The sequence below is a fragment of the Tauraco erythrolophus genome, chromosome 7 (genome assembly GCF_009769465.1).
Source record: "Tauraco erythrolophus isolate bTauEry1 chromosome 7, bTauEry1.pri, whole genome shotgun sequence".
NCBI classification, from domain to species: Eukaryota; Metazoa; Chordata; class Aves; order Musophagiformes; family Musophagidae; genus Tauraco; species Tauraco erythrolophus.
In genome coordinates, this window is record NC_141471.1 from 36473522 (window position 1) to 36490379 (window position 16858).

Genomic DNA, 16858 nt, shown 5'->3' on the forward strand with positions numbered 1-16858 from the left:
AAACTTTATTTCACACTTGATAAACTGTGAAATAGATCCCAGGATGTGTCCTTATCTCAGATAGTACTATATAGGAATGGAAAGCCCACTCGATAGGGAAACTGCCATATTGAGCATCTTGTGTATCACTGTGTGAGCAGCACACATGTTGATTTTTGACATGAAACTCAGTAGGAGAATATTGAGATTCTTCAACTGTTTCATTTTTGGTAAAGTCAAAATGATATTAGGAAAATAAAACCTGATCAAGGAAAGAATCAGCTTTCTTCTTGCCTGGTGAATCTTAACTCTGTTAGTTCCAAAAATCATTACATCACTCAAGTGTGAGACAGTTAGAGATATGACACAAATTCTGATCAGATTTCTAGTAGTGCTGTAACTCTTTGTATTTCTTGCTTGTTTTTGCTGTCTGCTTGCTAACTTCTTTCTTTCAATTCCAAGACTGATTATTTTTTTTTCCCTTCCCCCTCCTTGAAGTGTTTCGACTTGATGTCAGAAGCATCTTCAGATTTAGAGGAAGTATTTGGCAATGCGGATGAAGTTCTCAAAAAGGTTGAGTTGGCTGTTTGTGAAGAACTGGATACCAACTTAAATGTAAGTTCTAATCATGCCTACTCTGTCATAACTTCTATGTATTTTATACATCTTTGATTTCAGTTTAAAGTTTTAATGTTATCAGATGAGTTTATTTGCCACAAGGCAGCATCTTTTTTGGTGGAAATATGATAGTCACTCGGGTTCCTCGTCAGAGAGAAGAGAATGTATTTTCTAGGCAACAGTCAGAGACAGCTTTGGGTTACAGGAACTTAGTCTATGTATCACTTAACTAAGAAATACTGGGAAAACTGGTTCTTCCCTCACAAGACAAGCTGTCTTTGAGCTTTACTGAGTTTTGGTGCTTTAGTTGAAGATACAGGTGATGAAAAGTAAGTTTCTGATGTAAAGTAACAGAGTTGCCTCTCTGGGTGAATATGTATGGGTAAATTTACTTTTTCTAGTCTTGGGATGAATAGTTTTTCATCAGTTTCATTTTGCATGGGATAAGTGTTCTTGCCTTACTGGTAGTCTTTTTCTGTGCTTATGTTAGCGTTTTCCCCAGTTATTTACTTTTTCTGATAAGCATTTCCTCCATTCTCTTTTGCTGCCTCTTGAGCTACTTGTGTTGTCTCTGCAGTGAGAGTCGCTACTGTGCCAGAGAATGGTTGTGTCAGCAAAAGTCGAACCTGTCCTCTAATGTTGCATCATACTAACAACAAAGTAGTTCAGTTTGCTTGTGACTGCTCTCTGTGGTGGAACCAGTGACTCTCTTGAAGAATAGTTGCATGCTTTAATCCTTTGCATCTATTTAACCATGCTATCCTTAAAAAAAATTCTTTCATAGCATGTGGAGTATGAAATTGGACTTCTGCATAAGTGTGCCAATCAGTTTTATTCTGTTGAAACTGTTGGATGAGCTCTTAGACTTGCTAACTTCTCTTTTAGAAACTCTTTAAGAAGTGAGAGAAAAATCTGATAAATGATTTTTTCCATTAACAATGGAACTCCTCAGTAAAGGTTTTACACCTTAAACGTTGGTGTGTATAAATGAAGAATGACTTTCAGTCTTTAATGTCCCTCTGTGTACTTCAATCCAGGAGCATGATGAAGCAGAGAAGGCAATAATTATGAGTGCTTACAATAAAGTTATACATCAGGTTTGTAAGGAGCAAAGTATGATCACTGTCGTACTGAACAGATACTTGGCCAGTATTGAGGTGAGTTATTATTGCCTTATTTATTTCTGTAACACTGATCTGTACTAGTAACCCTTTCTGAAATAATTTCTTTTTGGAAATTGTTCTCCTTTCTTTTTATAAGGAAATTCTAGGAGTATATTGGTGATGAGAGATAGGTTTGGTTAAAGCTTGAGAATTGCAATTGTGCATTACCTCAGCCAATGCTTCATTTCATTTAAATAAAAAGAGAGTTTTTTTAAAAAACAAAGCAGTGGAAGCTGGAATCTCTAGATTCATTACAAATCAGTAGTATGTGACTTAAGGGGATTGAAAGTTAAGTAGAATGTTGGTTTTCCAAAAGGGTGTTAATGTGTTTAAAATGAAACACAATAAAAACCCTCTTCTGTGTGGAAAGATCCTGAAAAGCTGAATTCAAATAGGTTTCAGGCAGTTTCTCTAATGCATTGGACTAAAGCATATTAAAATAGAATACTTGAACACTTTCTGATTTTTTTTTTTTCCTACTAGTTCAAAAAACAGGCTGAGGAATGGCTGAATAGAAGACCTGATATTAACAACTTACTAGCGATTAAGAAAACTGTGAAAAGGTTAAAGGCCCAGTTAAGGTGGAAGCTGGTTGAAAAGAAGAACTTTGAGGAAGTATGAAAATGTTACAGTGTTGATGTTTGTCTATTGTTTTTTAAGTTGGTTTAGAAACATTAATTTTGTCTATCCCAAGTAAGTGGTAACTATATAGAACATTTTGCGTTTTCTGACTTGACTTTTGCCTTTAACTGGGGAAGTTTTACCGGCCTCTGAGACCGAATGGCTTTTTTAAAGAGAGAGGGGAAGAAAAAAAGAGAGTCGGTACATAGCCACTTTTCTGTTTCAGTCCCCAGCCTTTGCTTGGTGCTTTTAACTTAAGTCCCTCTGGTGATGGTCACTGTTCACAGCATGAACAGTTTTGTCTCTCTCTTATACTGTGCTGGTTGTGTGATAGCTTCAAGTTTTTACTGTGTTAATAATGTACCTCCCTCCCCTTTGGTGACAGAAGTCAAGGTCTCTTCAAGTTTTCAGGGTTCCCTACTATCCCTCAGAGAAGTCCAAAGAATGTAAATATTACCTCAGCTTCAGTGCTGTTTGTTTGATCACACGGTAATTATTCTGATAATGCTTAAGGAAAAAAAACCCTACACGTGTCTGTCTGTAAGCCTTGTAAAGGGGCAGAAAGCTTCCAATAGGGATTTAAAACGAGACGCCCTGATGAAACCCATTGGGAAAAGGATTCTTAAATAATGAGGTGAAATGAGGAAGATGTGTGCTTATGGGAGAAAAAAAGTGAATAAATTATGGAACCTGGCATTGCTGGTAGATGAAGCTGTTACGATTATATGTGATGAGCTAATTATAAAAAAAAAAAAAAGAAAAAAGCTCTTTGACTTGGGAAACAAGTGGGCAAAGGGCTAGAACATTTGGTCTGTCAGATAAATAAAGGGAACACCTTTCTCAGTGATGAAGTTTTAAGAGATTCTCGTGGTTTTTCAAGAAGGAGACCGAGTAAAATACACATTTGAGAATACATTCAACTCCAGAGCTGTGATATGGAAGCTGTTTTTTAATCTGATGCAGTAGGTTACATTGTTTGGTATAATAGCAGAATGACAATTATACACTAACTTTGTTATTCCTAATGCAGTCTGATGATTACAGTGAGTCTGAAATGGCAGGAATTAAAGAGGAAATTGCTGATTTGGGAAATAGGATTCTTCAGGAAATATCTAAAGAACAAGAAGAATATGTAAGTATTAAACTACTTAAGCAATTAAAACAAACAGGTATGAGGCATATCTGCATATCAGTTGCTTTAATGTGTGCTCTGGGTAAAATAAAAAAAGTGATTTTTATAGTGTCGAATGTTAAGATGGCTTGTTTTGGTGAAACCTATGGGAGAAGGTGTGGAGGCTGATCAATTTAATCTCTGAACATAGTTTCTTCAGACCTGTCCCCCCTTCCCCCCTGCATAAGGGGTTGAGGTGAGGAAAAAAATGTGAGCTGTGGTTCTCAGCCCAGAAGAGCTGCAAGTGAAAGTATAAGCTCAGTTGCTGATGAAAGAATGTATTTCGTGCAAAAAGAGGAAGTGTTTCCTTATGACTAGGTTAAAACAGGCTTTTATCCTTAGGTGGAGATCGTCCTTTCTGTAAGCCCTCTGTAATGGAGGGAAGAATCAGAAACTGTTACCTTGTGAGCAAGTAGAAGGGCACCAGGGTTTATGGTGGTGGTATACCTACCTCTGCAGACATAGCATTTGTGAGTAATAGTTACCTGCCAGTATTACAGCTGTGCGTGATCTGGAGAAGAAGGAGATGCTAGCCTGGTCTGTGTTACTACTTGACTTCTATCTTCCTCCACTTACCTGTAGTGGAGTGGTTTTCCTTTGTTTAGGCTTACTAAAGCCTCTTGTAGAAAAGATGAAATGTTTTCCGTGATAGTGCATGAGCTGGTTGGGGCTTTAACACTACTCACCCTCAGAGCTTTCAAAAATCTGTCCATACTGAACTGCTGTATTCATGTTGTATGTGGTTATATGTGTGTGTTTGTTTTTTTTTTTTTTTTTTAAAGCCAATGGCAGCGTTACTTTGAGTGATGTTTTTGAAGGAGGTACAGTCATGGTCAATGTGTATTTGAATGTCCTGAGTAGACATTGCAAATGTCAGTATATATTTATGTATGTCAGAAACTAATGACCTGAAGCTGTGGGCCTTGTTTCCTTCATTTAGGAGAAGCTTACCTATTTGGTACAGAAATGGTTCCCTGAGTTACCACTTCTTTATCCAGAAGCCGGAATTCTAAACTATATGGTAAGCAGAGATTATGTCTGAATGCACTGTCACTTGTTGATTGGGCCCTGTCAAGGCTCTGCACCAACAATGCTCTGCACAGTCTCCGTCCATTTGGGGCACATACCACTCTGAGCATCATTTGTTGTGGTCTTCCTCTTTCTTCCCCTCTTCTGGGGGTTGTTTAAGGAATGCATTTCGTTAGCTGCCTCCTCATGGCCAGCCACTCTGTTGCGGATGCTCTAACTTTTTAACATGTCTCAGCTGTTTTTTTACTTTGCTAAGTTGGTTGAAGAAGAGGAGAGGTAGTTGAAGCCTCTGAATCTTACCAGCTGTTAAATGCCATGTGCTTATGCTGGATATCTGCGTGTGCATGTGCTTTAGAACTCTGGTGGACTTCTGACACACAGCCTGGAGCGAGACCTTTTGGATACTAAGCCCATGAAGGAACTGAGCACGAAGCGACCTTTGGTGTGTTCGGAAATTCAGGGCCGGAAGGTTCTTTTAAAGGTAATGTTGGCACTGGCTTTCGGTTTGTGCTGCAGGTGAGGCCTTGGCTTATTGCTGTTCCTTTCATATCCGTGTGTTTAACAGCCCTTTTCTGGTTGCAGATTTTTTTGGTTGGGGCCTGTAGAACATGAAGTGTTGTTTTCCTTCTGGATTGCTCATGTTACTCATTTTTTTCCACTTCTTTTGAGGACTACTGTAGTGAACAGTGCTTCCCCTCTAATGTCTGTTCTTTCTGATATCTGGTGGACCTTTTTTCCTGTTCATTACTCCTGTCTCTTTTTGCAGATGCTGGTTTGTCTTCCTGATGATTTCACTGAGAAATTTCAGGAAATGTTGCTTCTTCCTCATTCTTCTCTTCCCAATTGCTAGCAGACTGGTAACCAGGGGATGTAGTATTATGAGAGGCATAGTTGTAAATATTCTTCCTGCCTTTGACTTGGCTTATTTAAATCTCGAATTAGAGACATGCTTCCTCTTTTGTTCATACAGACTTTCTAAGAGTTAATAAGAAAATATGGGAACAGTCTATGGCAGTTGAAAGTGAAGTTTGTGTTAACTAGTAGAGGGAGTTACTTGATGGCATCTAACAATATGCGTTTCTTTAGTTAAAAAAAGTTTAATACAATAATGTTACAGGCATTGGGAGTAATAGCTTGGGTATCTCTTTTATTTTTAAGGGATATTATGTAGATGTAAGCTCAGAAGCCAAAGTGATAGAAAGAGTTGCCAAGTATCACAGAGCCTGGGATCAGCAGAAGGAGAAATCTGGATTATTACAACTGTTGTTCCTTCTTTTCTGCAAGGCAAGATTCAAATTGATGATCTTAATTTCTGGTTTAAGCTGAAAGACTTGGAGTTGGACTTTAAAGCTTTAACATATTTTAAGTTGGAGCACTGAATCAGAAAAATATTTCCTTTCTGAGTTTAGGTATCTGCTTAGTAAACATAATTGATTTATCACACATCTAATGCATGTGAAACTTCCCAATATTCCTCATATTTGAAACTATCTTTTCTTTCTGTTTTTTTTTTGTTGTTGAAGTCTGATACTTTGATGTATTTGATGATCCCGTACTACCCAGGAGCAAGTCTGGGAACTTTGCAGGCTGATACACCTTTAACTTTAGAAGTAAGTATAACTACTTAGACTATCAGCATTTTTTTTGTATGTTTTTGAACTGAGCACTTACTGTTTTACTGTATCTTACGGTGCTGATGTTTCACCAGTGTACTTCCTTTGGTGGTTGACAGTGACCGTAAAGCTGCACAGGATAACTTGACTAGTATTTGTAGCATCTGCTCAGGCAGTAGTTTATAACTTTCTAAAAGAGATTTTGCTTGGATACGCTTTTTTCTTTTGTTGAAATTAATACCTCATGTATTACTAGTACATTTTAAAAGTACTGGAGTTGAACATGTGAGATGTTCAGGGACAGGCATTTCTGTGTTGAAATTTTAGAAGACTCCTGCCTGTGTGATCTTTCTTTTCTTCTCTGTCACTTCATCCCGCTCCTTTTTCTTTCCCTCTGCCTCGTACAGTATAGAAGTAGTGTGGGTAGTCATCCCTTCTCAAAGAAGCAGTAGCTAGAAGCTAATACAGTCTTTTATCTAGTTCTGTTTGATGACTCAAAGCTTCTGTTTTATGACTTGAACCTACTTGTAAAGGTCCAAGTTGCATGGTGGTTTTGTGTTAGTGTTTTTAATTTATTTTTTCATATCAGTGATTTGTTAGTCAATGACTGCATTTTTTTTTATTTTTTTATTCCTGCCTGGCTGTGCAAGTCATAATAATCTTACTGAGAATTAATCTGTACTTCATAAGACAAAACTGGCATGAACTTTGAATGTGTACAAACCATAAAAAAGTCTTAGTTCTGGATAGAAACTTACTTGATCCTGTGCTTTGTTTTTTCTATATCTATCTTTGTGATAAACACCCAAATTAAATTATTAGGAGGCATTAAAAGTAATGAAAGGAGTGGCCCAAGGTCTACAAACGTTGCATGGAGCTAATATAGTACATGGGTCTCTGCATGGAAATAATGTTTTTGCTGTGGATCGAAAACAAGGAATCGTTGGAGACTTTGATTTCACAAAATCAGAGGTAAAAAAAATAAAAAATCCTTTAGTGACTTCTACCCAGAATTATGTATCAAAACAGACAACTGTGTGGGCAATTTGAAAGATTTATTGATAAACATTGTGCTCAGCAGTGAGACTCCTGTTTCATAGTCTGAATTGGGTTGGGTAGTTTGAGTCTTTTTGAAATTTTTGTGAAAACAGTCTAATCTTGGAGGGGGGAAAAAAACATTAGAGAGTGTGGGCTCTGGTTAGGCAAAACAGTGGAACAAAACAGAGAAGTTGCAGTAGTTGTTCACTGGCTGCCTGTGTTGTATAGTTAATGGTAATCAGCATCATCAGAGGTGAGAGTAAGAACTCGTATTTGAAGAAGGGCTAGTTAAGCTCATATGAAGTCTTTGCTTTTTTGTTTGATATGTAATGGGGCTTGAGAATGTGTTTTACTTTGTTGTGGTATTTTGGTAAATTAACAAGATTTTACATGTTGCCTACATATACCTGTATTTATATGTATTTGTGATTTAGTCTTAATTTAGTAGTAAAGAATTTGATAGTTATTCTTGGAGAAAAATCTAATGTTCTTTAAGAACACAGGCTTTTTTCTTACTATTCGTTGTGTTTATATAGCAGAGTCTCAATAATGGTATCTCTTCTGCAGTCACCTTTTGACTTTCTAAACTCAAGTTGTTTGAGCTAAAACATTTTTGTACTAGAGGTCTGCTTCATGCTTATTTAATTTTTTTAATACTAATATAATAGCATGCCATTATATTAATATAATAAACATAATCTCAATGAAACATACTTTAGTTTCTAACCCTTATTTCTGCTTTGGAAATGCATTATCTGTTAATCTCATGAAGAGCATCTAATGTTTGGACAGCAAAGTGTGCTTCCCTTGAAATAAATTTCAATTTTCAACACGCTAAAGAGAGATGCTTAAAATTTTGACAGCTGAATTTTCTGAAAGATCATGCTGAGTACTGATGGTGTCACTGTGAAAATTGCAAGAGCTGAGGAAGACTTCTCTCTCTCTTTAGTACCCCCCTGCAGGTATGGGCTGTGATGAAAGAAGCAACTTATGTGTGATAGAGCAGGAAAGTTTCACTCATGGTTCACAGCCTGGATACAGTTTGTGCCTTTTCTGTAGGTGTGTCGGTACTGCTTAGTGCCTTGTACTTTCTGCATGCAGAAGTTGAGTGGTAACTGCTGTGTTACTGAGTACTCTTGTCAATCTGGAGACGGGTCTTCTCCAGTCTGGCTATATCTGGTGCTGGCTGCTGTCATGGAGGTCTGAGTTTCTGCATAGAAACTCAGGGTCTAGTTTTTATTTTGAAAGTAGACGGTCCTAAAATATGCCGTAAACCAGGAGGGGGGAAAGCAGCTGGTTTCAGGTAAAGACCAGAAAAGTGGAGAAGAAAAAACAGGAAAGCTGGCAGAACTGAACTTTAGTTTTAAGGTTCTCCAAAATAGCACCGAAAGTATTTTTAGTATTTATGTTTTCTGTCTAATTTGAGAAGTTTGTATTCTTTACCACCTTACAAGCTGTAATAGTTCTAGTATGGAGTAAAATCTGCCATCTCTATTCTTCTGTTACAGCTACGGATGACAGATGTGTGATGTAATGTCTTTTCCTTTATGCACCACTTTTTTTGATCAGTAAAGGAGGATTTTACATTTGAGTCTGGATCAGCACAGAACTCTGTGGTGAAGTTGTCTGACACATTAAAAGGGAGAGGGAGATAACATCACCTTCAGTGTGCTGTTGGTCTTGCTTTTAACTATGGGTACATTTATTTTTTTTTTAATTCCCCTGTAGGAACAACGTGCTGCGGCAAACACTATGGTTGTTGGTACCCTGAGCTTAGTTTCTCCTGAACTGAAAATGGGACAGCCAGCTTCTCCAGCCTCTGACATGTATGCATATGGCTGCCTTCTGTTCTGGGTATGTTATGGCTTGTGGGAGAGTTTCTAGTAATATTACGGAACTGTAGCAGGCTTACAAAGAGCAAAAAACGTTATTTCCAACTTCTGCTTTCAACTATTTTGGTGAAATAAGTGTTCATATTTTCAACTGAGTGGTAAGTGTGGAATGAATGGGAGTTACTATTATGGGCTGAAGACAGTGCATATTTCTGTAAAATACACAATTTGTATAGTAATATGAACAAAAATTCTACTTTTCCTTTTGCTGTGGATTGTCAGTTCTTACTGCACTTCCTATTCATTCCTTGTGAGCCTTTTTTTTCCTTCTTCTTTTGTGACCTTGCCCCTGAGGAATGACCCAAACGAAAAGAGAGAAGATGAAGGCAAGGATGGGACTGTCATATGCTTTGTTGTTGGCAACAGTGCTTAGATAGGTTTTTTGTTTCTTAACACGTTATACCAGAGAGGAGAAAACAATCTAGTTTCCTGTGTTAGGCAGTATGTTACACAGCATCTCCTCCGTCTCCTTTTTGTCTTCTGGCACTGTATTGCTGCTTCCCTAACTCAGGATGTCAGTGCCATATGTTCTGAATTGGAAAACTTCAAATCTCCCAGACTTGAAAAGCCACAAGCTACTCAGCAAGTACTGATGTTACCAGGCAGTGATTTTCCATGAGCATTTGGTGTGTTGGAACTTGTTTGCAGAACAGTAGTTGGAGCTCCAGGTACGTGGAGGCCTTCCTGAGAAACACCGGTGGATCCATCAGCTGCAGTCGTGGCTTCAGTAGTCCCTTCTGTGCCATAGCTCTTAAAAACCATTTCCTAAAAGTGTAAACTGCAAGTTGCTACGTAGCCACTGTCAGTTACCTGTGCTGAGAAGAGGAAGCTGGTTCATACAAAAGTCACTCTTCATCATGTTTTAGTCCCAATCTAGGAAGCAGTTGCTTAAAATTAAGTAATTTTTCTACTGAAATAGATGAACTAAAGTGTAGCTTAATAGCATAGATGTTTATAATAACGTGATGCAGTTAGTTATAACGCTTTCAGTACCACTGTTCAGATCTTAATCTGTTCCAGAAAAAAGGTTTTTACAAGTAGAAGTGAGTTTAAAAAACCAAACCAAAACAAAAAACAACAACAACAAAATTAAAGGAGAAAAAAGACGGTTTTCCAAATGGCTGGCTCTGCTTGAGGAGAATATCTGGAATGCAGCGAGATCAGCATTCTGCTGAAACCTCATCCAAGTTTGCCAGCTGAATTTCAGATTAATCCACTTACAACACCAAGTTTGAGCTGAATATTAGTTATATTGATCACTGGATGGAAAATTCTAGCTCAAGTGTTAGTATTATGTTTAACAGTTGACAGTTTCATGTTGGGCATCTGAAATTGTGTTATCCCTCATTAAACAGCAGTGCCACTTCTAAAATTGAGAGAGTGGTTTTCAGAGTTCTCTGCTGAACTGCTTCTGTGTCACAAGAGCCCAGCACTGACTAAACATGTGCTCCCTTTTACTGTCTAACTGTTCAGAATAGAGGCGTTTTCAGCTTAACCTGCAGGCAGGGTTTTAAAAATGCTGTACTCAGTCGTGGTTGTAGGCAATAGTGAAGACTGGGGAAACTTTACTTTGTTTATGGGTACAGGGTTCACATTCGTCTGTTAGAGTGCACTTACCCCTCAGCATTTCTTAAAGAGGGTTATATAGTTAGGTGTACAGCTTGGGCATGGGCTTTGAGTCATATTTTTAAGAATCTATTTCTTCTGATCTCTAAAAGTTTCTTCTGATACTAAATTTTTTCCCCCTTGTTTCTGTTTAAGGGGAACTTGAGCCTCTTAAGTGTTTTACCCTACTGTGAAATTAGGAAAAAAGCCTTTCCCTACCATTTTCCCATAACAATCCATTTTCACTTGAAACCTGGAATCTCCTTGACTGATGTTTAGTTTTATTAAGCTAAAGGGGAAAAAAAAATCAGCAGTGTTATGTATTATGTATCTTTTCATTTACAGCTTTGCATTCAAAACCAGGAATTTGGCATAAAAGAAGATGGAACACCTGAGGTGGATATGGTTGTCATGGTATGTTAATTGGCAGAGGAGAAAGATTAGACTGCTCTTGTTTAAAGGTGGTTAATTGATCCTTTTTTTGAAGTCAGACACTTCATTGTAAGTGCTGGGTTGAGCAAACGTTCTTAACTGACTATTTGGATAATTCTAAATAGCATGTACAAAGAAAAGAATGTTTGAGAAAGTAGAAAATCCCAGAGTTTTCTTAGTATTTAACTCTAACCTCAGGAGGAGAAACTTCTCGGATAACCATTAATTGAATGACACCAAGTTACAGACTTTGGGGAATAACTCATTGAGATTCAGCCTCAAAAGAAGTGTTTGAATTAGGAACCGATCTTTTCTGAAGTCAGGGAAGTTGACTTTGTTCATCTGTCTTTGTAGTGATTGCACAGTGCTTGAGCTGCTTAAAACAGCCAAATTCCATTTTAATAACTTAAATGCCCGTGCAAAAGCATATTGTGCCCTTTTATTCTTTGTGGAGTTTTTTTTGGTGTTTTTTGTGAAACAAACTTTCCTGCTTTCCTGTGCCTCTGAAAAAAATGCACAGATATAAGTGGACCCTGCATGATACGAATTTGTATTGCTGCTTTCATTCTTTCTACTCTCAATGTTTTTCCTTTGTCTACTGTATGTCAGCAACTGTTGTCACCTTGGAACTCTATTTTCAGTCCCTTTTTTGAAGTTTATCCTTGCCCAGTGTCTCAGTGACTCTTTGAGAATAAGTAGACCTGTGTGCCTTCATGTTTCCCAACTTAGGTCTCCAACTTTGAAGTCGATCCTTTGCTAACTTATCTATCTCTTGTATGTTAATCATAAGCAGATCATTTTACAGCCTTCTCTCAGTATGCCTTAGTTACCTGAGCACTTGTCTTTCCTTGGGTTTATTTTCTTGCATAACTCTTTCCCATAAGCTTTCAGCCTTCTGGCCAGGAGTTAAAACCTTTTTTCTTGTCTGCTCAGCCTCTTCTACCTTTACTACAAGTGATTCTTTTTCCTCCTTATAAAAGTTGGAATAAAAGACATGCCACCATATATAGCTTAAAAAAATTCCCTGGGAGCTTTATGGAGCTTTTTCAAATCATTAGTCTTCCCAGACTAGTTTCTGCTTGATACTTTTTACTGTACCTCTGGCTATCTGCTTACTGACTGCTTTGTTCTTGTCCTGTTCTTGTCCCATCTCCCTTGAGTGGTTTGTCCGTGTGTGTTTTAATCTATATGGACTACTACTCATGTCATACTTATTCTGTTGATCTTACTTTAAGGGAGAGCTTACTGCTTTATCTAGATTTGAGAAGGTCATGAAACTCCTTGAATCGAGCCTTATACTGCAAGCAGATGACTATTTAGCTTGTAAGTGAAGTCTTAGGTTATGGATAGAATTTTCTAAGAAATACAGGGAAGAGTGAGAGATTAGTCCCCATATTTTCCAGAAAAGTACGAAAATACTTGAAATGGAAAGATAGAAAACAAAGTAGTGGAGTTGCTATTTGTCAGGAAAGTTTGAGTTGTTCTGTCAAGGGAAAAAAAACCCACAAATAATAAATCCCTTTTTATTGGCTATAGAATCACAGAATGTTAGGGATTGGAAGGGACCTCAAAGGATCATCTAGTCCAGTCCCCCTGCCAGAGCAGGACCACCTAGATCAGATCACACAAGAACGCGTCCAGACAGGTTTTGAACATGTATTAATGATTTGCCTGCTTTGTGGAGATAAATATTAAAGCATTTGACTAAAATTACTGGAGTTGTGATGATTATGAGCTTAGTGTATCCTGTTTGCTGTGTTTAGGTTAAGAAAACGTCATGATGCAGTACCAGACTTAACACAGCTGTAGTGGTTCCGATGTCCAGGCACGGTAGCTTGTGTATCACTGCATAACACAGTACTGTAAATAATCTTATTTTATTAGATGTCTCTTATCCTCTGCAGTATGATTTTTAGTAACTTCATTTCAACAATGTTCTTCAGTGATGAAAGTGTTACTGATTAAAGCACAGGACTATTTACCAAATCCCTCTCCAAAATTATTTCCAGTATGACACTACCGTGGAAAGTAAGAGTAAAACATGCAGCATTTGAGCAGTGAGATTATTGCTCATTATAGTTGCTTGGTTTCTTATCAAAAGTTAAATGAACCTCGTGAAACAGTACTATAGGAAAGAAGATTTGGTATTTCATGATACACCGTTAGGGCTAACTAAGGGTTTTCAAATGTATTCCAAAAAACTTGTAGAGAACCGTCTGCACAGTGCGTCGTTCAGGATTATACGTAATAATTCTTAGATACTGAAGAACATAACTTTTTCTCATGCATAAGGGAAACTGAATTGTTTAAGGAAGTAGAAGAGATTTCTTGGAACATTAAAAATAGGAGTTAGTTCACTTCTGTTTTCCATAAAATTTCTTCTGTGGTAATGTTTTACAAATAAGGTCTGAAGTATGCAAATCAAAGTTTAAATGGCTGGTGTCAGGGTATTATACTTCTGTTTTCGTCTGTAGCAGGTATCTTCTGAAGTGCAAACAACTGCATTTATCTCAAGGACAATTAATGAATTTAGCCATTATTGTTCTTAGCAGGGATTAATTGATTTTACAGCTTTTAATAAGAGCAAGTTCCTTTGACTTTTTTCCCTGATGAAAAGAAGCAGCATTTGATTTTGACCTTGTCAGGTGAAACAGTCCTAGTCGATATACCATTGTTGGTGGTTTTTCAGGATTCGTCCTGGATGCATGTGCATGCACGTGCACCAGCCTCCAAAGTCTTCTGGAAAGCAATCTGGGCTGCCCGGAGTGCACAGGAACACACAAGAGGGTTTTACTAAAAGTGTAATACTAATAAATATCCTTCAGCTGTTTCTTGGGGAATCTTTTAGACCTCTGGCTGTTAATCCTCGTCCCACTTCTTGAGGAAAATCTATTTTGCTTTTAAGTGCTTTATCTATAATCAGCTTATTCAGAGTTAATCTCTGTGCCCATCTGCAGGCTCTTGACAGGCTGGTAATTTCCCTTGCATCTCAGTCTCATGCCCAGAGGAATTGCACACTTGCAGCTAGTAAAATTTTTGTTGTTTTCAGCAAACATAGAATTGCCATAGGAAAATAACGTTAAGATTTAAAACAGGGATATTAATGTTAAATAACTATTGAGGAAAAACAAAGTTCGGAGGTGAGATCTTGTAGCTACTCATTTAGCCATGCCAAGCTTCAGTGTTTAGTGTGTTTCAGCATCCAGTTTTGTGATTAAAAAAAAAAAATAAGAGCAAACAATGAAATGGAGTAAACAAGATGGAATAGTGTCCTACAGCAGTATTCCTTGTGGAATCAGTTTTCAGTTTCTTAGAAGAGGATATTTGTTGTTGACAGGTGTTTGATAGTATCATGATATGGAAACATAGAAGTGCAAAACTTTTCAAGCTCTTTAAATGCTCAGACTTTCCAAACTTTTTATTTTGCGGAGGAGTTGTGTAGTCATGGTTCACTCCTGTATTTCATTGCATGTTTGGATCTTCTTAACTAGAGATTTTTCCCTTGAGATTTTTAAATGTTTTATAAATATTTTAACAATCCTTCATGCCTGTAAGATCAACAGTTTTCAGATGTCATCTTTTCATCTAGATGATTTCAGATTATTTGGGGAGTGGCTTATTCTCCAGAGTCACTCTGATAATTAGTGGAAGAGTTGGAAATTCTCTGCTTGTTTCTGTCTTCAAGTTTTTAACTTCTTGTGTATATTCCTTTGTATCACAGTGGTTCTTCTGTCTGGCTGAAGTGGGAAGAGGTGAGAGGTGTATGGGTATCTTGTACTTTGCTGTGTTATTGTCCGTAGTCAGTGGTGTTGCTGGCTTGAAGACTGTGAACAAGCAAGCCTTCTGATGGAGAGATTCTGTTCCCATTGAGTTCTGGTAATCTAGATCCCTAGATCAGCATCTGAGATTGTCTTTCTTGTAGTCCCCTTGTCCAAATCTCTTCCCTCAACAGCTGATGTTGATGCGTATGTGTAGCAGCTGTGTTTTTGTTTTGTGTATGGAATCTGGCGCTGTTAATGTGCTAAGTGTTTAGGCACGTAATCCTTTCTGATAAATCCAAAGAGCCTAAGTGTAAGTGATGGGTTAATAGCAAAATAGCTGCTGTTGATTTAGAGTCCATTACTTTTTTTCCTGTGCTGAGATTCCTCCTGCCTGTGTAGAGAGATAAAACAATATGACAAAAGTTAAAAGGTGAAGTTTTAGAAGGCGAATGGCACCTGTTGTGTTCCTTCTCAGTAAAAAGACCTACTTCAGTATTTCTCTAATTTATAGTAGTTCATTGAATTGATATTTTTCAAATATAATAACTCACACTCTTCTGTGATATCTGCTGGCAGTGAGTTGACAGACCTGGTGCTTTTATTTTGTTGTTAATGAGTGCTATGACTGTCAAGTGTTACTGACCATTTGGAATGCTATGGTACAGCCTTTTGGCCTTAACCACTTGCAAGATGTGTTCATCAAGTACTTAGTTGTTATTTGCAGTCGAGTTTGTTTTGCTTACTGATGAAATTCTTCTCCCTCTGTTTGTAGGATGATAAAGTTAAATCTCTTCTCCTGAATTTGTTCAACTGTAACAGACTGACGGCTGAGCAGGTGCTGAGGCATGATTGCTTCCTCGTAGCTGATGTGATTCCAGTTTCACTACAACCAGGTGAAGAGCTTGAGCCACATGAAGAACATGATTCTGAGAAGACAGATTAAAAAAAAAACGTGATTAACTGAACAGAATGGAGCAAACCCTACTCAAAAGACGAGATGTTTGATTGAGACTTGTGGGGTTTTTTTGTTTTGAAATCATTGTCCTGATCTGAAATCTCAAAATATAAAAGGTTTGGTAGGTGTAGTCATGTTTTGCGATTACACAATCTTCACTGCATTTTCTTTTTGTATTCTAAATAAGTGTTGAACGCTGATTGTGTTCTTAGTTTGTCAGCCTTTCCCTTTGTCAGTTGTGTAGGCTTTAAATTTACAGAGACGAGTCTTGTTAGATGCCAGAGGCTTTTAAGATGAAGCTTTAGTGACTTGGTTTTGTATGCAGTTTTCTATTCCTCTTCCTGCTGTGATTACAGAGAACATCTTCCTTGTAAAGATGCTCTAGGGTAGTACCTTCTTGCTGGAGGTTTTTTGTTATTGCACAGGCAAGTTATTCCTACAGCAACTGCCTGCAAGACTTAAGGAAAAAAAATAAAGTACTGTTTTGGCAACTGGTAAAGGAAATGGAGAGCAGCCTGCCTCTTTTCTGTCTTCCTGGATTTGAAAAATTCAGTCGGCTTTCCAGAGAGCAGGCATCCTTCTAGTTGCTCTTTTGCAGTGCTGCTGCCCACCAAAATACTGTACACACGCATTTGCAACAACTACTGCTTATTTACTTTACATAAGTGTGGGCGTATATCTTCTGTTCTTAAACGTTGTTTGTTACAGCTACAAAGGGGGGGGGGGGGGGTGTTGTGAGTGGGTTGGTTTGCCCACAGCACTTTGCTGTTAACGTTACCATTGAAAGAGTTTTGTCAACTGTTTTCACAGGAAGTTGTTGCTTATCTTTATGAAGGTTTTCCTTTCTGCTCAGAAAGAAACAGGTCAAAATGTGCAGAGTTGCTGTAGCAATATATTTAGCCTCTGGGTGTTGCTCTTGGACAGCACTGTTGGCAGGCTAGTGTTTTGTAGAGGAATTATTGAAGCTGCATGTTGTTGGAT

At 37.8% G+C, this 16858-nt stretch overlaps 1 protein-coding gene across 1 annotated transcript in view; it reads left to right on the forward strand.

Annotated features, from left to right (window-relative positions):
- STK31 (serine/threonine kinase 31) overlaps nt 1–15886 on the forward strand; it is a 39453-nt gene extending 23567 nt beyond the window's left edge. Inside the window, 12 exon segments of the mRNA XM_009983315.2 lie at nt 478–594; nt 1635–1754; nt 2244–2375; nt 3412–3513; nt 4493–4573; nt 4937–5062; nt 5740–5865; nt 6105–6191; nt 7017–7166; nt 8961–9086; nt 11075–11143; nt 15695–15886. Of these exon segments, the coding sequence (XP_009981617.2) occupies nt 478–594; nt 1635–1754; nt 2244–2375; nt 3412–3513; nt 4493–4573; nt 4937–5062; nt 5740–5865; nt 6105–6191; nt 7017–7166; nt 8961–9086; nt 11075–11143; nt 15695–15886 (1428 nt within the window).
- The last annotated feature ends 972 nt before the right edge of the window (nt 15887–16858 follow it).